The sequence below is a fragment of the Cannabis sativa genome, unplaced genomic scaffold (genome assembly GCF_029168945.1).
Source record: "Cannabis sativa cultivar Pink pepper isolate KNU-18-1 unplaced genomic scaffold, ASM2916894v1 Contig3, whole genome shotgun sequence".
NCBI lineage: Eukaryota > Viridiplantae > Streptophyta > Magnoliopsida > Rosales > Cannabaceae > Cannabis > Cannabis sativa.
Window position 1 is genome coordinate 5,985,046 of NW_026870039.1, and position 25,893 is coordinate 6,010,938.

At 36.6% G+C, this 25,893-nt stretch overlaps 5 protein-coding genes across 5 annotated transcripts; 2 read left to right on the forward strand and 3 right to left on the reverse strand.

Annotated features, from left to right (window-relative positions):
* Positions 1-320: 320 nt before the first annotated feature.
* On the reverse strand, positions 321-1,890 carry LOC133033181 (uncharacterized). Its single transcript, XM_061107808.1, has 3 exons — positions 1,641-1,890; positions 827-1,348; positions 321-668 (listed from the first exon to the last, which is right to left on the reverse strand). Exons 1-3 carry the CDS (start codon positions 1,815-1,817, stop codon positions 621-623), a joined length of 747 nt encoding a protein of 248 aa, XP_060963791.1. The 5' UTR covers positions 1,818-1,890; the 3' UTR covers positions 321-620.
* A 3,001-nt stretch (positions 1,891-4,891) lies between these two features.
* LOC115709231 (uncharacterized) lies at positions 4,892-5,831 on the reverse strand. Its single transcript, XM_030637281.2, has 2 exons — positions 5,484-5,831; positions 4,892-5,387 (listed from the first exon to the last, which is right to left on the reverse strand). The coding sequence occupies exons 1-2, from the start codon at positions 5,743-5,745 to the stop codon at positions 5,113-5,115; spliced, it is 537 nt and encodes a 178-aa protein (XP_030493141.2). The 5' UTR covers positions 5,746-5,831; the 3' UTR covers positions 4,892-5,112.
* Positions 5,832-11,153: 5,322 nt separating this feature from the next.
* LOC133033139 (uncharacterized) lies at positions 11,154-11,900 on the forward strand. The gene has a single exon (XM_061107751.1). It carries the CDS (start codon positions 11,154-11,156, stop codon positions 11,898-11,900), a length of 747 nt encoding a protein of 248 aa, XP_060963734.1.
* Positions 11,901-18,455: 6,555 nt separating this feature from the next.
* Positions 18,456-19,407, reverse strand: LOC115702477 (uncharacterized). The gene is made up of 2 exons (XM_030629920.2): positions 18,968-19,407; positions 18,456-18,888 (listed from the first exon to the last, which is right to left on the reverse strand). The coding sequence occupies exons 1-2, from the start codon at positions 19,227-19,229 to the stop codon at positions 18,614-18,616; spliced, it is 537 nt and encodes a 178-aa protein (XP_030485780.2). The 5' UTR covers positions 19,230-19,407; the 3' UTR covers positions 18,456-18,613.
* A 5,274-nt stretch (positions 19,408-24,681) lies between these two features.
* Positions 24,682-25,428, forward strand: LOC133033140 (uncharacterized). Its single transcript, XM_061107752.1, has one exon. It carries the CDS (start codon positions 24,682-24,684, stop codon positions 25,426-25,428), a length of 747 nt encoding a protein of 248 aa, XP_060963735.1.
* Positions 25,429-25,893: the final 465 nt, after the last annotated feature.

The window sequence follows — 25,893 nt, forward strand, 5'->3', positions numbered from 1 at the left end:
TTGCCCATGATTTTTTTTAATAAAATCTTAGTATTCTTCGTAAATACGTCCCCTTCAATTGATACAGTACGATTGTCAGTTTAAGTAACATAAACTAGTCGAAATCATGTATAATGGCATTAGATATACAAACATAACATTAGCTCTAGATGTACCTACATCATTTGTCCATCATATATGCTTATATTTTTCATAGATAAGCTCCACATCATTGCTAATCAACAAACTATGTAATATAATGAACGAAATACAATCAAATGAGCACATTTACGATTATTTCTATAATTAAGAAAAAACAAGGCAAAACTCAACAAGCTCAATAAGTAAAAGTCTTATTTATTCTTCAACTAACAACAAAAACCAGTTTTACATTTCTGATCAGAATGTGACCGTATACATGTTGAGATTGACTTCGAAGTTACCATACCAAAAATGTATAATGCAAGCTTTGCCATGCTTTCAATATTTGGAAAGACAGAAACAAGAAATAAGGCCACCAAATTACAGCTTACCTAAAGATGGATTTCCACTCTGAATGCCATTGTGCCAATCAAAATTAATAAATAAGCGAAACAGTAAGATGCCAAGAGGGTTTCAAACAAGGTCATTGCCCTGAATCGTCATCCAAGACAGACATTTGGGTCCTCTTCATCGGAGTCAAATTCAGCCTGCAAGAAAAAGAAAACAGATAACAAGCGAATACAATTACAGTTACACTTTAGTTCCTAGTTTTCCTAGTTAATATATTGTGTTCACTTGATCATGATAAGCTCAAGAGATCAGATTCACAAAGTTACTACACTTTGTATCATATTAGGAAACTCACATTCTCATCTTTGTACCACTTCCCATGACCATCTCGCTTCCACCCTGCAGCTGCAAACTTGAGCTCTTTCTCTTTGCGCTCTCGGTAATCTAAACACCATTGCTCGACAACCTCTAAACAAGTTACATCTGCATTAGGAAATGAGCTAACACCACTATCCAAATGAGAATTGCTAGTAGTTTCAACAATAGCTTGACTCACACTCCCACTCCCATCAAATTTGGTATCATGGTGGCTTTGGTTTATGCTTTTGCTTTCGGTGACAGAATTGGCCTGCGTATAAATTTCTCCTCCGAGTCTTTCTGGAGCAGCAAAACCCCTCACCGCCCCTGGTTCACTCAACAAAGTTCCTGAGGCCATCTTAAACTTGTGGTTGTAAATCCCTCTAAAGCAGGCAGGGGCACGAGAAGGGTACTCTTCCAAGTCTATTCTCATTTTCTTAGTAACATTATTTGTTGTGGCCACTTCTCTTTCCTTTAGTCTAGACTCTGCAGCTTGGTGCTTTGAACCCTTGCAATGCGTCTACAAGTGCAAATACAAAGTTATTTTATGCCAAAAAAATTCTGAACGAGAAAATATTGAAAATTGAATTGTTAATTAAATTCTCAAAATCCAATTATTAAAACTAAACAAAGTACGCAGAATATACTCAGACTGAGATATTATTTTGGGAGACAAAAAGCTTAAACGCATACATAAATCCAGTCAAATGTTTCCCCTAAATTAGGATAGGACCGAATTTTCGTAACTAAACAATAATATATCAATCACCAAAATAATGGAAGAAGAATCGAAGAGAGAGAGAGAGACGTACGGGAAACATGAGAGGGGAATCGAGGACAGGAGAGTGGGGACATATGAGGCAAGCAAACTTGCCATTAGAGAGCTTCTTAAAGGAAGAGCCTTCAGGGGAGTCTACCAGCAGATGTTCTACTCGCCTCTTCCTGTACTGCGCTTCTCTTCCCCAGCTATCACCCCCGAACACGCTCATCTCTTCTCCTTCGACTAACTTATATCTATTTTAGAATAAAATGGTGTTTTGCCCTCAATTTCATACTTACACCACTTACGCTTTAGAATAAAAATTCTCAAAAATATTTAAATAACTAAATTAGAAACTCTCAACTCATTCACTATTTAAAACTAAAAACTCTAAATTCATTTCCTATTTTAAACCTTCTTCAAAATTTACTATTCATATTTTATTTTTATAAAATATTATTCTTTACTCTAAACTTATTTTATTAATTATTTAAAATTTTAATTTTTCTTTTTATATAAAAATATGCATAAATATATTTCTTTTTAGAGGTTTTACAAAAATATCAACTTTTGAACAAATATTTATAATTTTACTGCCACACGGTAAAAATTATTTTTATATTGTTTTAAGCTTTTTTTTTTTTATACTGTAGACACCAAATATCAAGAATCATGCCTCCATCTTTTACACCCACGCATAGAACTACCACAACAACATGAACACACACACAAAAATAACCATTAATTTCGGCGACATTGAGTAAAAACAGTGAAATCGGCGTCAAATAAGTAATCATGGCAAAACAACTGTAAAACAACATTAAAACAAATCAAGAAAGAAAAAAATGATTAAAAAAAACTAACCATCTTATGCACAACCTCAACACCATATGCAATAACGGCTATATTTGCAAGTCCAATCTTAGAAAATTAGAATAAAAAAACTACCAAAACAAAACATAAACCAACACAAAAACAAATGTAAAACAATAAAACAGAAATAACCAATTAAAAAAATATAAAAGAACCACACACCTCAAAACTATTTTGTCAGTGAGCTCACCGAATGTATTTATAGGAGAATCAAAGTAAAAAAAAATCACAAACACAACCATAGAGAAGGAAGAAGAAATATTTTATAGCCTCCATCTTCCACACCCACAGATAGAACCACCACAACAACACGAGAATACCTATAAAATAACTATTAATTCTAGCAAGATAGAGCAAGAACAGTGAAATCGACGTCAAATAAATAAATCATGACAAAATAATTGTAAAACAACACTAAAACAAATAAAAAAACAAAAGCAAAAAGGATTAAAAAACTAACCATCTCTAGCACAACCTCAATACCAGATGCAATAGAGGCATTATTTGCAAGCCAAATTCTGGAAAATCAGAATAAAAAAACCACACTTTTTTCTTTCCCAAAAATGTGACTGAAAATTTCAAAAATTAAAGAAAAAAGTGAAAAGAAGATGAAGAAAAAGATCTTAACATGAAATAAATTAAAAAAATATATATATGTTAATGGAGAGAAATAGAGAGAACTTAAGTGAGTGAAAAAAAAAGATAACTTATAGATTTTGAAAAAAAAAAAAACCCACAAAGAAGAAGATGAACATGGAGAAAGAATAATGAGAAGTAATGAGAAGTAGTGTAAATAATAGGTCTCTCATCAAATTAAATTAAAAGAAAAAAGAAATTAAACAAATGTGACAACCAAATATCACATCAAACTTATACTAATTCTTTTAAGAAAAATAATAAATATTAAATAGGTTCCTATTAAATGTGACACAAGTATCAAAATAGGGTATTACAAGTTTTATACTGCTTACAAAAAAGACAGTATATAAAGTAACAGTAAAAATATTAAAAAAACACATGTCGCAGTATAAAAGTAAAAAAAAAAATAGTACACCATGTAAAAATCCCTTCTTTTTTTAGGGTAAGCAGGTTGCTACTTCAAAGTTCAAAATGAAAGAACTAAAGAAACAGTGTAAGCCTCATCACTAATCCAGCAGGTATCTTCATCAAGTCGAAGTAGTATTTGTAGTACTTTGGCACTGAGAGAGAAGTGTCCTCAGCTGGGAAATAAGATCACTAAAAATACAACTATTATGGTGTTGTTCAAAGCATCAATTATTAACTTGTAATTTGTCTCTTTAATGTGAATGAGGAAGTCTTCACGAAAAAACTACTTCAAGAAGATGACGAGAGTTTTGACTTCTTGGATATGAGGTTCCCCAATTTCAAAATAGGGGATGGAAAGGCCATCGGCTGTTTCTCCGTTGCTGTTACGTAGAACGCCTGCGAATCCTAACTTGTTTATGTGGGTATCAATGGTTGCACAGTGGATAGCTTGGCAAGTCTAGGAGGGGGGGAGCCCAAATAGCAAGAGCCTTTAGGAGAATAAGATGGTCTGCTTGAAGAGCTCGATCTGCCTCTTTAGCTTGAGAATAGTCACTAAGCAATGATCTTGTAGAGTCTAGTAGGTGGTGGTTACGTAACTGAGTTCCTATCATGCCAAATAAGCTAAGACAAACAAACAAACAACTCCAAACAAGCTGATGTATATGAAACAAATAGAATATATTAAAATATGAAAAAAAATAAAATTTCAGTGATTATTTTAAAAAAATTGATGTATGATTGTAATGTAAAATTTTGATGTAAAATAATAAAAAAAAAAAGTAAAGTTTTTGTATTGTATTTTAAATGATATAGTAGAGAAGTTAATGTACTCTTAGATGACGTTTGGTTGGAAGGAATGAAAACATAAGAATAGGAATGAGAATGAGAATGAAAATATGAATAGGAATGGAATGGAATAAAATTTAAAATATATAAAAAATTGATAAAAAAATTATTAAGTTTTTTTCTCATCATGTATTGGAATGATCTTTCCTTCTAATATTTTTACCGTATTAAATTATCTAATATTTCAGTTTCTTTATTATTTTTTAATTTTTTTTTGGTACAACATATACGTATACTTCAACAATAATTAATAGATTTGCAACAATAGAAAAAACAAATTTCGTTAAAACATGTCTTTTCGTAGTGTTAATTATTAACTTTATAAAATATTTTTTCTTTTCAAGTTTATACTTTCATATATTATTATTTGAAAATGAATCTGTATAAATTAGTCAGAGAATATGTTTTTGACAAATTGCAGTATATACGTTTGACAAGTAATGGACTCTTGTAGTATTTATTTTGACTTTTATTTCAAGTAATCAAATATATATATATATAATTAAAGAGATGTTATAAATTGTACATGAACACATATTAAACAAAGCAAATGTTATGTAGTAAATTTTTTTAAACATAGAAAATTATTAGGATTACAAAATATAGAAAACTTTTAATATAATTTATTGATTGAAGAGTATTACACTTGCAAGAAGTCACTACGAAGACATTGAATAGAAAATTATAAAGTTGTAGAGCCTTGAGAAATAAGTTAGCTCCATCTTGCATCCACACATGCATGCAAGATGAGCAATTAGTTAAGTGCGGCGCGACGGCCACGCACGAAGCATTGGCATAACAAAGAACTTCATGCGTCCGACATCGCAATGGAAACCATTGCTCTCGCCGCAGGCAAAGTAGTAGGGCTGCCACTTGTCCAACACCACCTCAAATCCATTCCCCACACCTTGTGTCGCGTTTGCGAGCTTCTTAGCATTGCTCAGATCACACTTGATGAAACTCCTCAAGTCCGGGAGCTGGTACACACTGTGTGGGTGTGAGTCCTTGCCCACTGGTGGATCATATTTAAAAACTGCATGTACACCAAAATACATTAGAGGTTTTGAATTTTATGATGGGTTTCATACAATATATTTTCTGCGAATTTATTATATAATAAAAGGTTTACCAAGAACGTCATTGAGATAGAATGGGCCGTGCTTGAAAGCCCAATCAGTGTAGGTAAAGTTGAAGCGCCAGTGTTGAGAACCACCTACAATAATCTTGTTGGAAACTTGTTGGGTTTTGTTTGGGTGGTGTTGATCATACCAGTTGCGATGTTTTTGAAGCCAATCTGTGTAGTTGAAACCCAACCTCCAATCCCTGTTGGCCATACATCCGGCCAACATCGAACCTAATAATATCAATCCCAATATTAGTCCTTTTGCCATTCTTGGAGTAGAGATTAAAAGACAATATAATTTTAAATATGTATGTTTATAAATTGGTACTTGTTTGGTGATGTGAAGGCTGAGTGTAAATGCTTTCCCTTTATATAGATTGATGATTAAGGGAGGTAACTCTTAGTGCTAATCGACCAAAAATTGACATTGTTTTCAATTTTGGTTGGTATAACTTTACTTAGTCCAAAATATATATATCAATTATTTATACACTCATACTACGTCGAATTTAACATAAATTCTCCAAGGTCAATCCTACATATATACACACATGTTTTCCAAGTTGAGTCAACCTTTATTTTCTTATGCTCTTTTCATTGGATTGACTGAGCCCCTGTTGGGAAAATAACACTAGTACCCACAACCACAATGCTCTCTCCTTACTATTACGCAATTACTACGTAATTATTCTCTCTCTCTCTCTCTCTCTCTCAATATCTTTTTGACACAGTATAATATTCATTTACTATTTATTAACATCAAATAAAAAATATTAGGGATTTAATTTTGGTGCATCAAACAGAAGATTCATGATGATATCATATTGATATAATTTTCATAATTTCTTCGTAGGAAATGGAGGGTTGAATGAATTAATTAATTCAAAAAATAGTCAAAAAGAGGGTGCCACGTTATGAAACATATATTATAAATTAATGAATAAGTGGTATGTTAAATATCAATGCACATGGGAAGCAAATGCATATATATATATATATTATATATATAGGGATATGATTTTGTCCCGTGATTGTACTTTTACGGAATGCATTCCGTGATGTACGGCAGCCGTCAGATGAGAGACTTATTTGATCTGACGGCTGAGATTGATCTAGGGATAATTAGGGTTAAAAATGTAGAAATGTACCCTGATACTCATTTAATGTACCCCGAGACCCATCTAATGTACTACGGAATATATTCCGTGAAAGTACATCATGAGACAAAATCGTGTCCCTATATATATATTTTCACACCTATATGAGATGTTTGCTAGGTTGTAGTGCACGGTGTGGATAATGCAATGGTATATGCTTACGTACATTCTATTCTATGCTCATTTAGTTTTATTTGCTATGATGTATTGCATCCTACATGCTTATAATCCACATAAGGACTTGGGGGCAAATGTTATTCCAATTTTTTTCCTCTTGACGTGGCATGCTAACATGGACAAAATTGGTACCACATGATAGTACAACTCACCAATCGGAAGGCAAAGTTAACACCTAAACAATTGGAGACCCCGACACACAAACGAGCATCAAGTGACAGACTAGCTCCGTCACAAGAGCTATTCGCCCACCCCTAGCTAGCCCTATGGCCAGCCAGCCTTGGGACTGCACCATGGCCGGCCAGCCTGCCTTCCACAGCGGCATGGCTGGCCAGAAGTTGTTTTGTAGGGTTTACTGTGCACTTCTGCCCGTGGACAACAACTCTTGGGCTATAAATTGGGCCCTAAAACCCGAACATAATAGTTTAATATTATCTAAATTCAATGGTACTTTGCTATTTTATAATTAACTAATAAAATATATAAATATCTAGGGTTTCAAGTTGTAATCAAGGGTTTAGGCCTCCTGGATAAAGGCCTTAACTCTAACCTAGAAGGCTAAGCTTAGTTAAGCCTAACACTTGCCTCCAAGCTTTAAGTCTAAGTCTGAAAACTTCTCTCTTCTTCACTTCCTCTCTCACACACCTATACAAGCATTATCTCTACACTTGAGTTTTGCTGTTCTTGATTCATACATCGTATTCCTAAGGGTGTTATAGCAGATCCTATCTATAGTTATCTAGATAGTATTAATTCTTGATATTAATAAAGCTAAAAGGGGAGTAGGTCATTACCCGCTATCACAAGGGGGTCGAACTTCTACAATTAATCTTGTGTTTATTACATATTCTTGTTTGGCCAATTACGTGGCAAGCATCAGATTTATACGACCACGCTCTCGGCTGATCACTTTTTGAGGTCAACAGGCTTTTTCAAACATGGTAAATAATCACCGCAAGAGCCATTGAATAGTCTTGCTTACAAAAGGGGGATTGATGCGATCTAGAAATCTATCTCAATCATCTGTCAATGTTCCTGCTTTGGGCTAATCAACCAAACTAATTCATGACTTCCTCCAAACACAACTATAGTGACAATCAAAAAATAACTTTTTCACATTTTCATCACCTAGACCACAAATCAAACAAGTAGTATCTTGACAAATATTAAACCTCTATAGTCTTTCTTTAGTCTGTAATATGTCAAGTATTGCTAACCAAAAAGTAACTCTGTGTTCAAAAATATTAAATCTACCCTATATACATGTCCATTTCATTTTACCTTCTCACCATCAGGATTGAGAATCTTATAACCAGGGGCGGAGGTACATGGTTGTTTATAGTGGCCATGACCCCCTACCATGTATATAATTATGTATATGTTATTCTAAGTCTTAAACTTTAGTATATTGTAATTGACCCCCTAGCATATATGTAATTATGTATATATAATTCTAAGTCTTAAAATTTAGTACATTGTAATTGAACTTTTTTAATAATTATTATATGGTGACTCTTTTAAAAAAAGTCAAAGTAAAATTTGAAGAAAATAAAATGTATTTTGTCTACAGTAATACTAACAAAATCATATAAATTATTATTTTCCTTTATAAAAAGAATAATAAGTGTCCTTTTTGTTTTAAAGTATTTATTTATATTCTTTAAAAATATTTATTTGGTTTATTTGCTAGTTAGAGCATTACCACTTCACAATATTTTTGAAAAAATTTGTTTAAAAAAAAGTGAAAAACTTCTTGATTTTATTCTTTTAGCAACCATTTCTGATTTATTTATGTTAGTAGTTAGTAAAAACTTAAAAAGTAAAAAAAAAATTAATTTGTGTATACAGTAGTAACTCTTATTCTACACTTTTAGTTTCTACAGCTACTGCAGATCAATCTTTTTTCGCTATGAATATAGTAAAAATTACACTCTTCGCAACAAAATAAAAGATATATTTTTAAGTAAATGTTTGCTAGTATATATAGAAAAAAAAATTGCTAAAAAAATTAGTATAAATTCACTTATATATGACTTTTATGATATTTAAGAGAGACATATTGTATTTTAATTTTTATTATAATATTAATAATATATTTTGAATTATCTATCACTTAATTTATAATATAGTTTGGCCCTCGTTGAATTTCGACTCTGGCTCCACCCCTGCTTATAACCAAAGCTAATGGAGTAGTTGCTATATAAAAATTGTTGCTTTGTCGTGATTTGATAAATTTTCTTTTTAACTTTCACTATTTACCTCCAGTACAAACTTCTTTGCATGGCGGACTAGTGGCTCTACTAATTCTTCAAATAGATATTATTAATTCACTTCACTTAAAGAATATCATGTCAAATCGGCCTTAATCTTATAGTAAATAAATTTTCGCCGTATTAAATTATCTAATATAGCTACACTAAGTTCTATTGGTGCCGATTTTGTCCAAAAGTTTATTTTTCCTTACTACCATTTGTGTGTATGAGATGTTGTGAATACAACAGTGACAATTTGTCAAGCGAGGTGTAGTGTTGCTGTGTTGGTGGGCGAAAGGAAGAGGCAGTCTGAAGAACTATGGATAGGGTCGGGGGAAGCTCAACGGAGCCGGCTTTATCGGTCTCCATTAACTTGGGGAATACAGAGCCGGAGCCTACGGGGGTTAATAAAGTGGTCAATACGGAGAGCGAGATTGAGGCTTTGAGACAGAAGTTCCTGGAGGATTCTTCACTGGAACTTGAGACGGATGAAGCTCTGACGGAGGAAGTGGTTCAGAAAGGGGTTTTGGCTAAATGTTTTGGTAGGAATCCGATGCAGAAGAGCAAAGTTTGGCAGATACTCTCGGGGGTTTGGAGACTAAGGAGTAAGTGGTGGATTAAAACCCTCGAAGAGGGACTGTGGGGAATTTTCTTTGATAGTAAGGAAGACTTGGAGGAGGTGTTGAATGGTCGACCATGGTTGTTGGGAGGACAAATCCTAAACCTAATAGAATGGCCTGAGGATGGGGGCTGGCAAAAAGTGCAGATGAATATTGCGAGGGTGTGGGTTCAAGTGCATGGACTGCCTACCCCGTACTTGGCTTGGCAAAATGCTCCGGTGGTTGGTGGGGAAGTATGTTAAGTTCGATAAGGCGGAGCCGAGAGTTATCGCAAGGAGGGGATTCCTCAAGTTGATGGTGGAGATACCGTTATTGCAACGTATCCCAGCAGGCTTTTTTCTGAGCATTACTAGAGACAGGAAGGAATGGATCCAATTCAAGTATTGTAAGTTGCCTGCAATTTGCTTTAACTGTGGGTATTTGTTTCACGACGTGAAAGATTGAACGCGGCCCAAAATGTTTGTGTATCCTCCGGTGGGGTGTGCAGTTCCTTTGTATGGGTCCTGGCTTAAAGCAAATTCGCCTATACGAAATTGTTTTGATACCAGACCCCCGGCGATGGCGATAAGGAGGGATGCAGGACCTAAAATGGTGATGGAGAGGCTACAAAAGATGAACTTGGGGTCGTCGGAGAACGAAGAGCAGTCGGAGGAGGCGGCGGAGTTGATTGACAATAGAGGATCCAAGGACAGTACGACCCGTACGAGTAGTGGAGGTGCGGATCGTGGTAGTGGGAGTGTGCAACGTCCTGGTGACAGGAGGATGATTGGTACGATAGGGACAGGTGGCTTGCCTAATAGTGATCCACGTAGTGGGGACCATCCAATAGCCAAAATTGGAAGGAATCCTAAGGATAAAGAGGTTATCCTATCTCTGATGCCCAATGTGGGCCTTTTGCGGCCCAAATGATTGAATTACCACATCATAAAGTCTGTAAGTCTAGGACTCCGCATGTGTATCCATAGCCCATTAGTGTGGAATGGGCTGAAGGCACCTCACTAGAGGAAGTCACCAGGGATGTGTTAGTCCAATCGGATGTGGTGGAGGCCCAGATCAGTATATCTTTGGAAAATGAAGGATTAGAGGCCCAGGTGTGTACGGGATCGAATTTTAAGAAAAGGAAGGCTGCTCATTGTGTAATTCCTGTGGATCAAAAAGGGAGGCCGTTAAATGAGTGTGGGAAGAAGGATGATGAGTGCGGCCAAACGCCGATCCGTGAGGGGGGAGTTTTCTCTGTGGGGAAGACTGATAATGTTGGGAGAGGATCTGGGAAGAGTAGAAGTAATAAGAAGAACTCAAGAGGGAAGAAGAAGAATGTTGAAGCAGAAGGCCAGAAGAAGGAATGTGAGAAAAATGGGCATGAAAAGAATACTTCTAATGGTCTTCAAGGAGAAATGTTTGTGGCAATTCAAATCTAAAAGGATTTTCCGATGGGCGAGGAGGCGACCCTTATCAAGCCCCCCCGCCCCAATGATTGTCCTATCGTGGAATTGTCGAGGTCTTGCGAGACCTGCGGCTATCCAAGCCTTAAAGGTTTGGAGGAGAAGGTACAAGGTGGATTGCTTATTCTTGATAGAAACTAAAGTGGGTAGGGATCAGATGGATAAGGTGAGATTTGAGTTGGATTTTGAGTTTGGCGTTTTTATTCCGGCCTTGGGATTGGCGGGTGGCTTTTGTTTGTTGTGGAATAAAGAGGCTAATTTGAAGGTTGCTCGAGTTAGAGAAACATCCTTTGAGTGTTGGGTTAGTGACCCTTCTGGGGGGAAGGACTGGACTTTATTCGCAATATATGGAACTTCGTATAAGGAACAGAAAGATGACTTTTGGGAGGAAGTTGCTAGTTATGTAAAGAGATGTCAATCGCCTTGGGCGGTTGTGGGGGATTTGAACGTTATTCTGGAGAAGGATGATAAATATGGAGGGAGGATGGTTTCGTACAGGGACTGTGAAATTCTTTCTTCCTTTCTTGAAGAGACGGGAGGGATCGATTTGGGGTTTCATGGGTGTAAATTTACGTGGAGGAATAAAAGGGATAATGGGAAGTTGATAAGAGAAAGAATTGATAGAGTTTTGGTGGATACCGATTGGTTGACCCTTTATCCGAAAGCGGGAGTTCGTAATTTGCCCATTGTGGCCTCGGATCATGGCCCCATTCTTTTCGACTCGTTGATGTGTAAGAGGAGAGGGTCTGGAATTTTTAGATTTTATGAAGCGTAGTTTCAGGAGGAGTCTTGTTTGGATGTTATCAAAGAGGCTTGGTTTATGGGAGGTGATCAAGCTAGATTGGTGGGAAGCCTCAAGAAAACTAAGAATGCTCTCCAGATGTGGAGCAAACGTGTGTTTGGCGATACTGAGAAGAATCTTCAAAAGTTGGAGGAAAGACTTAGTCTGCTGCAATCTCATAAGAACTGGGAAGAGATTGCTGTGGAAGAGGCTCAAATTCATTTAAGGCTTAAGGAGGAATGGGCGAGAAACGAGCTATGTTGGAAGCAAAGATCGAGGGAATTAAGGTTGGCGCAAGGAGATAGAAATAGCAAATTCTTCCACGCCTCAACTACGGTTCGAAGAAAGAGAAACCATATTTGGGCCTTGCAGGATGTTGACGGCAATTGGAAGGAAAGGGAGAAGGAAAAAGGGGCTATACTGAATAGATTTTTCTTGGATCTATTTAGTACTTCTAACCCGTGCCCGCCGGTGGATTTAGAGGGACTGATTAATCCTTCTATCTCTGCTGAGAACAATGCAAGGCTGTGCGCTATCCCTTCAGCCGAGGAGATATACGAGCAAGTGTTTCAGATGTACCCGCTAAAGGCCCTGGACCCGGACGGGATGTCTGGGGTGTTCTTTCCAAAATGTTGGGACACAGTTGGAATGACAGTTATCCAATTAGTGCAAGAGTTTTTTGTGAGTAAATCCCTCGATCCTGAACTAAATTTCAATTTTATTTGTTTGATTCCTAAAACTTCGAATGCTTCGAAGGTTGAGGCCTTTCGGCCCATAAGCTTGTGTAATTTTGTCTGTAAGGTGATTTCTCGGATTTTGGCTCAGCGGTTGAAAGTTTTGCTGGATTCAATTGTTTCACCGTTACAGTCTGCCTTCATTCCATGCAGAGGAATTACCGATGCCTCCATTCTAGCTCAAGAGATTATGAGTACGATTAAAAAGAATAGAAGCAAAGGGGGTCTAATGGCGGTCAAGATTGATATGCACAAGGCGTATGATAGGGTCGAGTGGAAGTTTTTGGAGATGGTGCTTCGGGCTCATGGTTTCTCGGAACATTTTATTGAGCCAGTGATGGTTTGTGTTTCCAGTTCTTCCTATGCGATCATGCTGAATGGGAAAGCTCTTAAAAGGTGTAGTCCCTCGCGCGGGTTACGTCAAGGGGACCCTATATCCCCGTTTTTGTTTATTCTGTGCAACGATATTTTGGCTAGATTGATTCAAAGAGCTCAGGATGCAGTGCAAATTAATGGCATTCGGATTGCGAGAGGTGTGTCTCCTATATCGCACCTTATGTTCGCGGATGATACAGTGATTTTTGCGCGAGCAAGTGTAAGGGCGGCGATTTGTTTGGGCAAATGTTTGGCCAAATATGAAGAATGGTCTGGGCAGGCGTGTAATAAAAATAAATCGGGGATACATTTTTCGAAAGGATGTGCTAGGGGGAGGAGAAGGGAAATTGAACAGGCCTTGTCAATTAATGAAAAAGGAAATTTGGGCAATTATCTTGGCAACCCCTTTGTTTTTGCCAGAAGTAAATCACAAGAATTCCAATTTTTGGTGGAAAAGTTAAAAGGGAGACTTGAAGGATGGAAAATGAGAACGCTCTCATATGCGGGGCGGATGACGGCGATCAGTTCGGTTGCTATGTCTATGCCTATTTATACTATGTCTACCTTCTCTATCCCAACCAATGTTAGTAAGAGGATGGATGCTCTGGTTAGGAAGTTTTGGTGGACAGGTGGGGTGGAGAAAGCCATTTTCTTGCAAACAAATGTTGGGATGCTCTGTGCCAGCCAAAACAGAGAGGGGGATTGGGCTTTAGGCGGTTTGGAGATATGAATAAGGCGTTAGTGGCAAAGTTGGCTTGGGAAGTGGCGTGCAATGAGAATAAATTGTGGGTGAAGGCTTTAAGAGAGAAGTACTGCTCTTGGCTTTCCTTTTGGAGTGTGCAGCTGAGAGAGTCGGATTCAACTATTTGGAAAGATATTCTTGTGGCGAGACAAGTTATTAGAGAAGGAGCTTGCATGATTTTGGCTAACGGTCAAGAGGTGGATATCTGGTACCAACCGTGGATTCCGTGGATGGACTATGATGAGTTTAGGAATGTTATGGAAGGTGTCCGTGTTCGGGCACCAAATCTCAGGACGGTAGCAGAACTAATTCAGGGCTCATCTTTGGAATAGCGTAAAGAATATGTTCTGTACCTGTTTGGTCGAGAGGAGGGAGAGAGAATCCTTTCTGTCTCTCTGTCTAATCGCCTAGGGAGGGATACTTTAATTTGGAAGGAGGCTCGGGATGGGAAGTTTAGTGTGAAAGGGGCTTATTGGTTTGAGCAGGGTTTAATAACAACCATGAGGTATGGAGACTGATATGGGATGGGAAGATGCATTCGAGGCAGAGTCTTTTGTTGTGGAGACTGTGTGCGGGTGTCATGCCGACTAAAGATAAATATGCAGGTGGGAGTAGTCAGGAGTGTGTTCTGTATGGCTATACTTGTGAGTCAGCTGACCACTTATTTATGCAGTGTCCTCTGTCAAGAGCGTTATGGCTTGGCGCCCCTTTGCCAGTGAAGTCGGATGAGGTCTCTGGGGATAGTATGCTTATTAAGGTGTTATCTTAAGTGAAGGGACTGTCCAAGAACCAATGTTTTCAGGCCCTGGTAAGCTTTGCGGCAGTGTGCGATACAGTGTGGAATCATAGGAATGCAGTCATTCATGGGGTGAAGTGTGTGGATATACCCGGTCTGCTAAGGGAAGTGTGGAGGAAATTTGTTGATTGTGGAGGGGACAGGGTAGGAGAGGTGTTAGATCCCTGTGGAAAGTTTTTGGCCAGGGCCTGGGTGCCGCATCAATACAACAAACTGCTTTTGGTTGATGGGGCGTATAAAGAAAGTTGGTGCGGCATGGCTTGTGTAATGATTGACAAAATGGATTTGTTCTGGGAATATGGGTACTTCAGTAAGGAAGGGTTTCCAAGCCTAGAGGCAGAGATAAGAGCTATTGGAATGGTGGTTGATGTAGTTGCTCAGAAGAATTGGGTGGGTGCCGTGATTATCTCGGATTGCCAAGTAGCTGTCAATGCCTTTGCTAAAAGGAGGTGTCCGGATTGGAAGTTAATGAATTTATTTCTTTATACTCTGGAGCAGATATCAAAGTGTAAGGATTGTAATTTGGTGTTTGTTAAGAGAGATAATTTAACCTTTGTTAATAGCTTGATTGTCCAAGCTAGGACTGAAAGGCTATATAAGACCTTTTGTAATGGGGAAGGATTGCTCCCTGTCAATCCTAGTTTTCTGGTTTAATCATTGAACTGAGGTTCTCTTTCAAAAAATTATCTAATATTTGAGTTTCTTTATTTTTTTCAATTTTTTTTTGGTACAGTATATATACTTCAACAATAATTAATAATTTTGCAACAATGTCTTCAAGAAAAAACAAATTTTGTTAAAACATGTCTTTTTCGTAGTGTTAATTAACTTATAAAATGTTTTTTCTATCAACTTTATACTTTCATATATTATTATTTGAAAATGAATGTGTATAAATTAGTCAGAGAAATTTTGACAAATTGCAGTATACGTTTGACAAGTAATGGACTCTTGTAGTATTTATTTTGACTTTTATATTTCAACTAATCAAATATATATGTATATAGGGATTATCTATAGTAGGGGATACAATTTTTACTCTATGCTATGGGGAAAGAAATTTGGCCAATGAAAAATTAAGAACAAGGGATTGTACAAAAAAATTTATTTGAGCATCTGTAGGGGATTATTTCATAATTTTTCTTTTTATGATGATTTTTTTTTTTTTTGGGAAAAACTTGGTGATTTTTTATTTATTTTATTCATTTTTATACTGCTCGCCTAAGCTAATTTATTTGTAATTCTTAGCAATTTTAATTAGGAAAATTCTAAAATGCATCACTCTAAAACTAGTGTAGTGATGCACTCTTATTTGTTCCGATATTCGAGAGATTTTTTTAGTTTAATTTTTTTTAATGATCGTGTACAGTACAGTTATTTAAAACATCTTGTAAAATTTTAAAAAATTCAAAAAAATATAACACGCCGAAAATAAGGTTATAAAAAAATTGATAGCAATTTTAATCAGGGAAATTCTAAAATGCATCTCTCTAAGACTGGTGCACTGATGCACTCTTATCTGATCCGATATCCGAGAGATTTTTTTAGTTTATTTTTTTTCATGACCGTGTACATTACATTTATTTAAGACATCTTGTGAAATTTTAAGAAATTCAAAAAAATATAACACGCCGAAAATAAGGTTATAAAAAAATTGATAGCAATTTTAATTAGAGAAATTATAAAATGCATCTCTCTAAAATTGGTGCACTGATGCACTCTTATCTGTTCCGATATTCGAGAGATTTTTTTATTTTAATTTTTTTTTCATGGCCGTGTACATTACAGTTATTTAAGACATCTTGTTAAATTTTAAGAAATTCAGAAAAATATATCACGCCGAAAATAAGGTTATAAAAAGATTGATAGCAAAATTCGTAAATAAAATTATTTTTTAAAAATAAATACCTATATAAATATAATTTAAATTAACTTTGAAAAAATAATAATAATTTGAATTAAAAATTAATAATTTAATAATTTTTTTAATTATTAATATTATTTTATTTTTTGAAAATAAATATATAATTATTATTTTTTGAAAAATAATTGATATTAAATAGGGTCCTATTAAATAGGTATTACAAGTTTTATACTATTTACAAAAAAGACAGTATATAAAGTAACAGTAAAAATATTAAAAAAAACGCATGTCGCAGTATAAAAGTAAAAAAAAAAATAGTACACCATGTAAAAATCCCATCTTTTTTTTAGGGTAAGGAGGTTGCTACTTCAAAGTTCAAAAGAATGAAAGAACTAAAGAAACAGTGTAAGCCTCATCACTAATCCAGTAGGTATCTTCATCAAGTCGAAGTGCGCCTTTTTTGGCAAAACGTGGACTGGTGTGTTTACTGTCCTACCGATGCAGCTAATCTTAAAACTTGGGCACTGAGAGAGAAGTGTCCTCAGCTGGGAAATAAGATCAATAAAAATACTACAACAATTATGGTGTTCAAAGCATCAATTATTAACTTGTAATCTGTCTCTTTAATGTGAATGAGGAAGTCTTCACGAAAAAAACTACTTCACGAAGATGATGAGAGTTTTGACTTCTTGGATATGAGGTTCCCCAATTTCAAAATAGGGTATGGAAAGGCCATCGATTGTTTCTCCGTTGCTGTTACGTACGTAGAACGCCTGCGAATCCTGGCTTATTTATGTGGGTATCAATGGTTGCACAGTGGATAGCTTGGCAAGTCTAGGAGGGGGAGCCCAAATAGCAGGAGTCTTTAGGAGAATAAGATGGTCTGCTTGAAGAGCTCGATCTGCCTCTTTAGCTTGAGATGCCTCTTTAGCTTGAGAATAGTCACTAAGCAATGATCTTGTAGAGTCTAGCAGGTGGTGGTGTTGAACTGCCAAACCTTTTTTTTTTTGGTAGCTGAGTTCCTATCATGACAAATAAGCCAAGACAAACAAACAAATAATCCAAACAAGGTGATGTATATGAAACAAATAGAATATATTAAAATATGAAAAAAGTAACCTTCAAGCTTTCGTTCAACAGTCAGGGATTCCCTCACCTCTTGATCCTCGACGACCCCACTCCCAGTATGACGACGCCCATATGACATTTCTATGGATTGTAGCGTCAGATCTAGTTCCTACTTTAGGCCACAGTTGACTCTTGTGAATGAAGTTCTTCATCAACAAACTATCTGGTGCCACCTCCTCTCATTAGTGCGATACAGACTTCAAAACACGGCGCAAGGGATTGAGAAAAAAGGTACGAATAGCCATATCAATCGGCATAAAGTTTTCGTATTATATTTTAAATGATATAGTAGAGAAGCTAATGTACTCTTAATGGCTTGGAAGGAATGAAACCATAAGAATAAGAATGAGAATGAGAATACGAATGGAATGGAATAAAATTTAAAATACATAAAAAAAAATTGATAAAAAAATTATTAAGTTTTTTTCTCATCATGCATTAGAATGATCTTTCCTTTTATTATTTTTACCGTATTAAATTATCTAATATTTAAGTTTCTTTATTATTTTTTTAAATTTTTTTTGGTACAACATATATACTTCAACAATAATTAATAGATTTGCAACAATGTCTTTAAGAAAAAACAAATTTAGTTAAAACATGTCTTTTTCGTAGTGTTATACTAACTTTATAAAATATTTTTTCTTTTCAACTTTATACTTTCATATATTATTATTTGAAAATGAATGTGTATAAATTAGTCAGAGAATATATGTTTTTGACAAATTGCGCCTATACCTTTCACAAGTAATGGACTCTTGTAGTATTTATTTTGACTTTTATTTCAAGTAATCAAATATTTATATAATTAAAAGAGTTGTAATAAATTGTAGACATGAACACATATTAAACAAAGCAAATGTTATGTAGTAAATTTTTTTAAACCTAGAAAATTATTAGGATTACAAAATATAGGAAACTTTTAATACAATTTATTGATTGAAGAGTATTACACTTGCAAGAAGTCACTACGAAGACATTGAATAGAAAATTATAAAGTTGTAGAGCCTTGAGAAATAAGTTAGCTCCATCTTGGCATGCACACATGCATGCAAGATGAGCAATTAGTTAAGTGCGGCGCGACGGCCACGCACGAAGCATTGGCATAACAAAGAACTTCATGCGTCCGACATCGCAATGGAAACCATTGCTCTCGCCGCAGGCAAAGTAGTAGGGCTGCCACTTGTCCAACACCACCTCAAATCCATTCCCCACACCTTGTGTTGCGTTTGCGAGCTTCTTAGCATTGCTCAGATCACACTTGATGAAACTCCTCAAGTCTGGGAGCTGGTACACACTGTGTGGGTGTGAGTCCTTGCCCACTGGTGGATCATATTTAAAAACTGCATGTACACCAAAATACATTAGAGGCGGTTTTGAATTTTATTATGGGTTTCATACAATATATAATAAAAGGTTTACCAAGAACGTCATTGAGATAGAATGGGCCGTGCTTGAAAGCCCAATCAGTGTAGGTGAAATTGAAGCGCCAGTGTTGAGAACCACCTACAATAATCTTGTTGGAAACTTGTTGGGTTTTGTTTAGGTGGTGTTGATCATACCAGTTGCGATGTTTCTGAAGCCAATCTGTGTAGTTGAAACCCAACCTCCAATCCCTGTTGGCCATACATCCGGCCAACATGGAACCTAATAATATCAATCCCAATATTAGTCCTTTTGCCATTCTTGGAGTAGAGAAATAAAAGACAATATAATTTTAAATATGTATGTTCATAAATTGGTACTCGTTTGGTGATGTGAAGGCTGAGTGTAAATGCTTTCCCTTATATATAGATTGATGATTAAGGGAGGTAACTCTTAGTGCTAATCGACCAAGAATTGACATTGTTTTCAATTTTGGTTGGTATAACTTTACTTAGTCCAAAATATATATATATATATATATATATATCAATTATTTATACACTCATACTACGTCGAATTTAACATAAATTCTCCAAGGTCAATCCTACATATATACACACATGTTTTCCAAGTTGAGTCAACCTTTATTTTCTTATGCTCTTTTCATTGGATTGACTGAGCCCCTGTTGGGAAAATAACACTAGTACCCACAACCACAATGCTCTCTCCTTACTATTACGCAATTACTACGTAATTATTCTCTCTCTCTCTCTCTCTCTCTCTCTCTCTCTCTCTCTCTCAATATCTTTTTGACACAGTATAATATTCATTTACTATTTATTAACATCAAATAAAAAATGTTAGGGATTTAATTTTGGTGCATCAAACAGAAGATTCATGATGATATCATATTGATATAATTTTCATAATTTCTTCGTAGGAAATGGAGGGTTGAATGAATTAATTAATTCAAAAAATAGTCAAAAAGAGGGTGCCACGTTATGAAACATATATTATAAATTAATGAATAAGTGGTATGTTAAATATCAATGCACATGGGAAGCAAATGCATATATATATATATATATTATATATATATAGGGATATGATTTTGTCCCGTGATTGTACTTTTACGGAATGCATTCCGTGATGTACGGCAGCCGTCAGATGAGGGACTTATTTGATCTGACGGCTGATATTGATCTAGGGATAATTAGGGTTAAAAATGTAGAAATGTACCCTGATACTCATTTAATGTACCCCGAGACCCATCTAATGTACTACAGAATATATTCCGTGAAAGTACATCATGAGACAAAATCGTGTCCCTATATATATTTTCACACCTATATGAGATGTTTGCTAGGTTGTAGTGCATGGTGTGGATAATGCAATGGTATATGCTTACGCACATTCTATTTTATGCTCATTTAGTTTTATTTGCTATGGTGTATTGCGTCCTACATGCTTATAATCCACATAAGGACTTGGGGGCAAATGTTATCCCAATTTTTTTCCTCCTGACGTGGCATGCTAACATGGACAAAATTAGTACCACATGATAGTACAACTCACTAATCGGAAGGCAAAGTTAACACCTAAACAATTGGAGACCCCGACACACAAACGAGCATCAAGTGACAGACTAGCTCCGTCACAAGAGCTATTCGCCCACCCCTAGCTAGCCCTATGGCCAGCCAGCCTTGGGACTGCACCATGGCCGGCCAGCCTACCTTTCCACAGCGGCCTGACTGGCCAGAAGTTGTTTTGTAGGGTTTACTGTGCACGTCTACCCGTGGACAACAACTCTTGGGCTATAAATTGGGCCCTAAAACCCGAACATAATAGTTTAATAATATCTAAATTCAATGGTACTTTGCTATTTTATAATTAACTAATAAAATATATAAATATCTAGGGTTTCAAGTTGTAATCAAGGGTTTAGGCCTCCTGGATAAAGGCCTTAACTCTAACCTAGAAGGCTAAGCTTAGTTAAGCCTAACACTTGCCTCCAAGCTTTAAGTCTAAGTCTGAAAACTTCTCTCTTCTTCACTTCCTCTCTCACACACCTATACAAGCATTATCTCTACACTTGAGTTTTGCTGTTCTTGATTCATACATCGTATTCCTAAGGGTGTTATAGCAGATCCTATCTATAGTTATCTAGATAGTATTAATTCTTGATATTAATAAAGCTAAAAGGGGAGTAGGTCATTACCCGCTATCACAAGGGGGTCGAACTTCTACAATTAATCTTGTGTTTATTACATATTCTTGTTTGGCCAATTATGTGGCAAGCATCAGATTTATACGACCACGCTCTCGGCTGATCACTTTTTGAGGTCAACAGGCTTTTTCAAACATGGTAAATAATCACCGCAAGAGCCATTGAATAGACTTGCTTACAAAAGGGGGATTGATGCGATCTAGAAATCTATCTCAATCATCTGTCAATGTTACTGCTTTGGGCTAATCAACCAAACTAATTCATGACTTCTTCCAAACACAACTATAGTGACAATCAAAAAATAACTTTTTCACATTTTCATCACCTAGACCACAAATCAAACAAGTAGTATCTTGACAAATATTAAACCTCTATAGTCTTTCTTTAGTCTGTAATATGTCAAGTATTGCTAACCAAAAAGTAACTCTGTGTTCAAAAATATTAAATCTACCCTATATACATGTCCATTTCATTTTACCTTCTCACCATCAGGATTGAGAATCTTATAACCAGGGGCGGAGGTACATGGTTGTTTATAGTGGCCATGACCCCCTACCATGTATATAATTATGTATATGTTATTCTAAGTCTTAAACTTTAGTATATTGTAATTGACCCCCTAGCATATATGTAATTATGTATATATAATTCTAAGTCTTAAAATTTAGTACATTGTAATTGAACTTTTTTAATAATTATTATATGGTGACTCTTTTAAAAAAGTCAAAGTAAAATTTGAAGAAAATAAAATGTATTTTGTCTACAGTAATACTAACAAAATCATATAAATTATTATTTTCCTTTATAAAAAGAATAATAAGTGTCCTTTTTGTTTTAAAGTATTTATTTATATTCTTTAAAAATATTTATTTGGTTTATTTGCTAGATAGAGTATTACCACTTCACAATATTTTTGAAAAAATTTGTTTAAAAAAAAGTGAAAAACTTCTTGATTTTATTCTTTTAGCAACCATTTTTGATTTATTTATGTTAGTAGTTAGTAAAAACTTAAAAAGTAAAAAAAAAATTAATTTGTGTATACAGTAGTAACTCTTATTCTACTTTTAGTTTCTACAGCTACTGCAGATCAATCTTTTTTCGCTATGAATATAGTAAAAATTACACTCTTCGCAACAAAATAAAAGATATATTTTTAAGTAAATGTTTGCTAGTATATATAGAAAAAAAAATTGCTAAAAAAATTAGTATAAATTCACTTATATATGACTTTTATGATATTTAAGAGAGACGTATTGTATTTTAATTTTTATTATAATATTAATAATATATTTTGAATTATCTATCACTTAATTTATAATATAGTTTGGCCCTCGTTGAATTTCGACTCTGGCTCCGCCCCTGCTTATAACCAAAGCTAATGGAGTAGTTGCTATATAAAAATTGTTGCTTTGTCGTGATTTGATAAATTTTCTTTTTAACTTTCACTATTTACCTCCAGTACAAACTTCTTTGCATGGCGGACTAGTGGCTCTACTAATTCTTCAAATAGATATTATTAATTCACTTCACTTAAAGAATATCATGTCAAATCGGCCTTAATCTTATAGTAAATAAATTTTCGCCGTATTAAATTATCTAATATAGCTACACTAAGTTCTATTGGTGCCGATTTTGTCCAAAAGTTTATTTTTCCTTACTACCATTTCTCTGTATGAGATGTTGTGAATACAACAGTGACAGTTTGTCAAGCGAGGTGTAGTGTTGCTGTGTTGGTGGGCGAAAGGAAGAGACAGTCTGAAGAACTATGGATAGGGTCGGGGGAAGCTCAACGGAGCCGGCTTTATCGGTCTCCATTAACTTGGGGAATACGGAGCCGGAGCCTACGGGGGTTAATAAAGTGGTCAATACGGAGAGCGAGATTGAGGCTTTGAGACAGAAGTTCCTGGAGGATTCTTCACTGGAACTTGAGACGGATGAAGCTCTGACGGAGGAAGTGGTTCAGAAAGGGGTTTTGGCTAAATGTTTTGGTAGGAATCCGAAGCAGAAGAGCAAAGTTTGGCAGATACTCTCGGGGGTTTGGAGACTAAGGAGTAAGTGGTGGATTAAAACCCTCGAAGAGGGACTGTGGGGAATTTTCTTTGATAGTAAGGAAGACTTGGAGGAGGTGCTGAATGGTCGACCATGGTTGTTGGGAGGACAAATCCTAAACCTAATAGAATGGCCTGAGGATGGGGGCTGGCAAAAAGTGCAGATGGATATTGCGAGGGTGTGGGTTCAAGTGCATGGACTGCCTACCCCGTACTTGGCTTGGCAAAATGCTCCGGTGGTTGGTGCAAAAATAGGGAAGTATGTTAAGTTCGATAAGGCGGAGCCGAGAGTTATCGCAAGGAGGGGATTCCTCAAGTTGATGGTGGAGATACCGTTATTGCAACGTATCCCAGCAGGCTTTTTTCTGAGCATTACCAGAGACAGGAAGGAATGGATCCAATTCAAGTATTGTAAGTTGCCTACAATTTGCTTTAACTATGGGTATTTGTTTCACGACGTGAAAGATTGAACGCGGCCCAAAATGTTTGTGTATCCTCCGGTGGGGTGTGCAGTTCCTTTGTATGGGTCCTGGCTTAAAGCAAATTTGCCTATACGAAATTGTTTTGATACCAGACCCCCGGCGATGGCGATAAGGAGGGATGCAGGACCTAAAATGGTGATGGAGAGGCTACAAAAGATGAACTTGGGGTCGTTGGAGAACGAAGAGCAGTCGGAGGAGGCGGCGAAGTTGATTGACAACAGAGGATCCAAGGACAGTACGACCAGTACGAGTAGTGGAGGTGCGGATCGTGGTAGTGGGAGTGTGCAACGTCCTGGTGACAGGAGGATGATTGGTACGATAGGGACAGGTGGCTTGCCTAATAGTGATCCACGTAGTGGGGACCATCCAATAGCCAAAATTGGAAGGAATCCTAAGGATAAGGATGTTATCCTATCTCTGATGCCCAATGTGGGCCTTTTGCGGCCCAAATGATTGAATTACCACATCATAAAGTTTGTAAGTCTAGGACTCCGCATGTGTATCCAGAGCACATTAGTGTGGAATGGGCTGAAGGCACCTCACTAGAGGAAGTCACCAGGGATGTGTTAGTCCAATCGGATGTGGTGGAGGCCCAGATCAGTATATCTTTGGAAAATGAAGGATTAGAGGCCCAGGTGTGTACGAGATCGAATTTTAAGAAAAGGAAGGCTGCTTATTGTGTAATTCCTGTGGATCAAAAAGGGAGGCCGTTAAATGAGTGTGGGAAGAAGGATGATGAGTGCGGCCAAACACCGATCCGTGAGGGGGGAGTTTTCTCTGTGGGGAAGACTGATAATGTTGGGAGAGGATCTGGGAAGAGTAGAAGTAATAAGAAGAACTCAAGAGGGAAGAAGAAGAATGTTGAAGCAGAAGGCCAGAAGAAGGATTGTGAGAAAAATGGGCATGAAAAGAATACTTCTAATGGTCTTCAAGGAGAAATGTTTGTGGCAATTCAAATCTAAAAGGATTTTTCGATGGGTGAGGAGGCGACCCTTATCAAGCCCCCCCGCCCCAATGATTGTCCTATCGTGGAATTGTCGAGGTCTTGCGAGACCTGCAGCTATCCAAGCCTTAAAGGTTTGGAGGAGAAGGTACAAGGTGGATTGCTTATTCTTGATAGAAACTAAAGTGGGTAGGGATCAGATGGATAAGGTGAGATTTGAGTTGGGTTTTGAGTTTGGCGTTTTTATTCCGGCCTTGGGATTGGCGGGTGGCTTTTGTTTGTTGTGGAATAAAGAGGCTAATTTGAAGGTTGCTCGAGTTAGAGAAACATCCTTTGAGTGTTGGGTTAGTGACCCTTCTGGGGGGAAGGACTGGACTTTATTCGCAATATATGGAACTCCGTATAAGGAACAGAAAGATGACTTTTGGGAGGAAGTTGCTAGTTATGTAAAGAGATGTCAATCGCCTTGGGCGGTTGTGGGGGATTTGAACGTTATTCTGGAGAAGGATGATAAATATGGAGGGAGGATGGTTTCGTACAGGGACTGTGAAATTCTTTCTTCCTTTCTTGAAGAGACGGGAGGGATCGATTTGGGGTTTCATGGGTGTAAATTTACGTGGAGGAATAAAAGGGATAATGGGAAGTTGATAAGAGAAAGAATTGATAGAGTTTTGGTGGATACCGATTGGTTGACCCTTTATCCGAAAGCGGGAGTTCGTAATTTGCCCATTGTGGCCTCACATCCTGGCCCCATTCTTTTCGACTCGTTGATGTGTAAGAGGAGAGGGTCTGGAATTTTTAGATTTTATGAAGCGTAGTTTCGGGAGGAGTCTTGTTTGGATGTTATCAAAGAGGCTTGGTTTATGGGAGGTGATCAAGCTAGATTGGTGGGAAGCCTCAAGAAAACTAAGAATGCTCTACAGATTTGGAGCAAACACGTGTTTGGCGATACTCAGAAGAATCTTTAAAAGTTGGAGGAAAGACTTAGTCTGCTGCAATCTCATAAGAACTAGGAAGAGATTGCTGTGGAAGAGGCTCAAATTCATTTAAGGCTTAAGGAGGAATGGGCGAGAAACGAGCTATGTTGGAAGCAAAGATCGAGGGAATTAAGGTTGGCGCAAGGAGATAGAAATAGCAAATTCTTCCACGCCTCAACTACGGTTCGAAGAAAGAGAAACCATATTTGGGCCTTGCAGGATGTTGACGGCAATTGGAAGGAAAGGGAGAAGGAAAAAGGGGCTATACTGAATAGATTTTTCTTGGATCTATTTAGTACTTCTAAC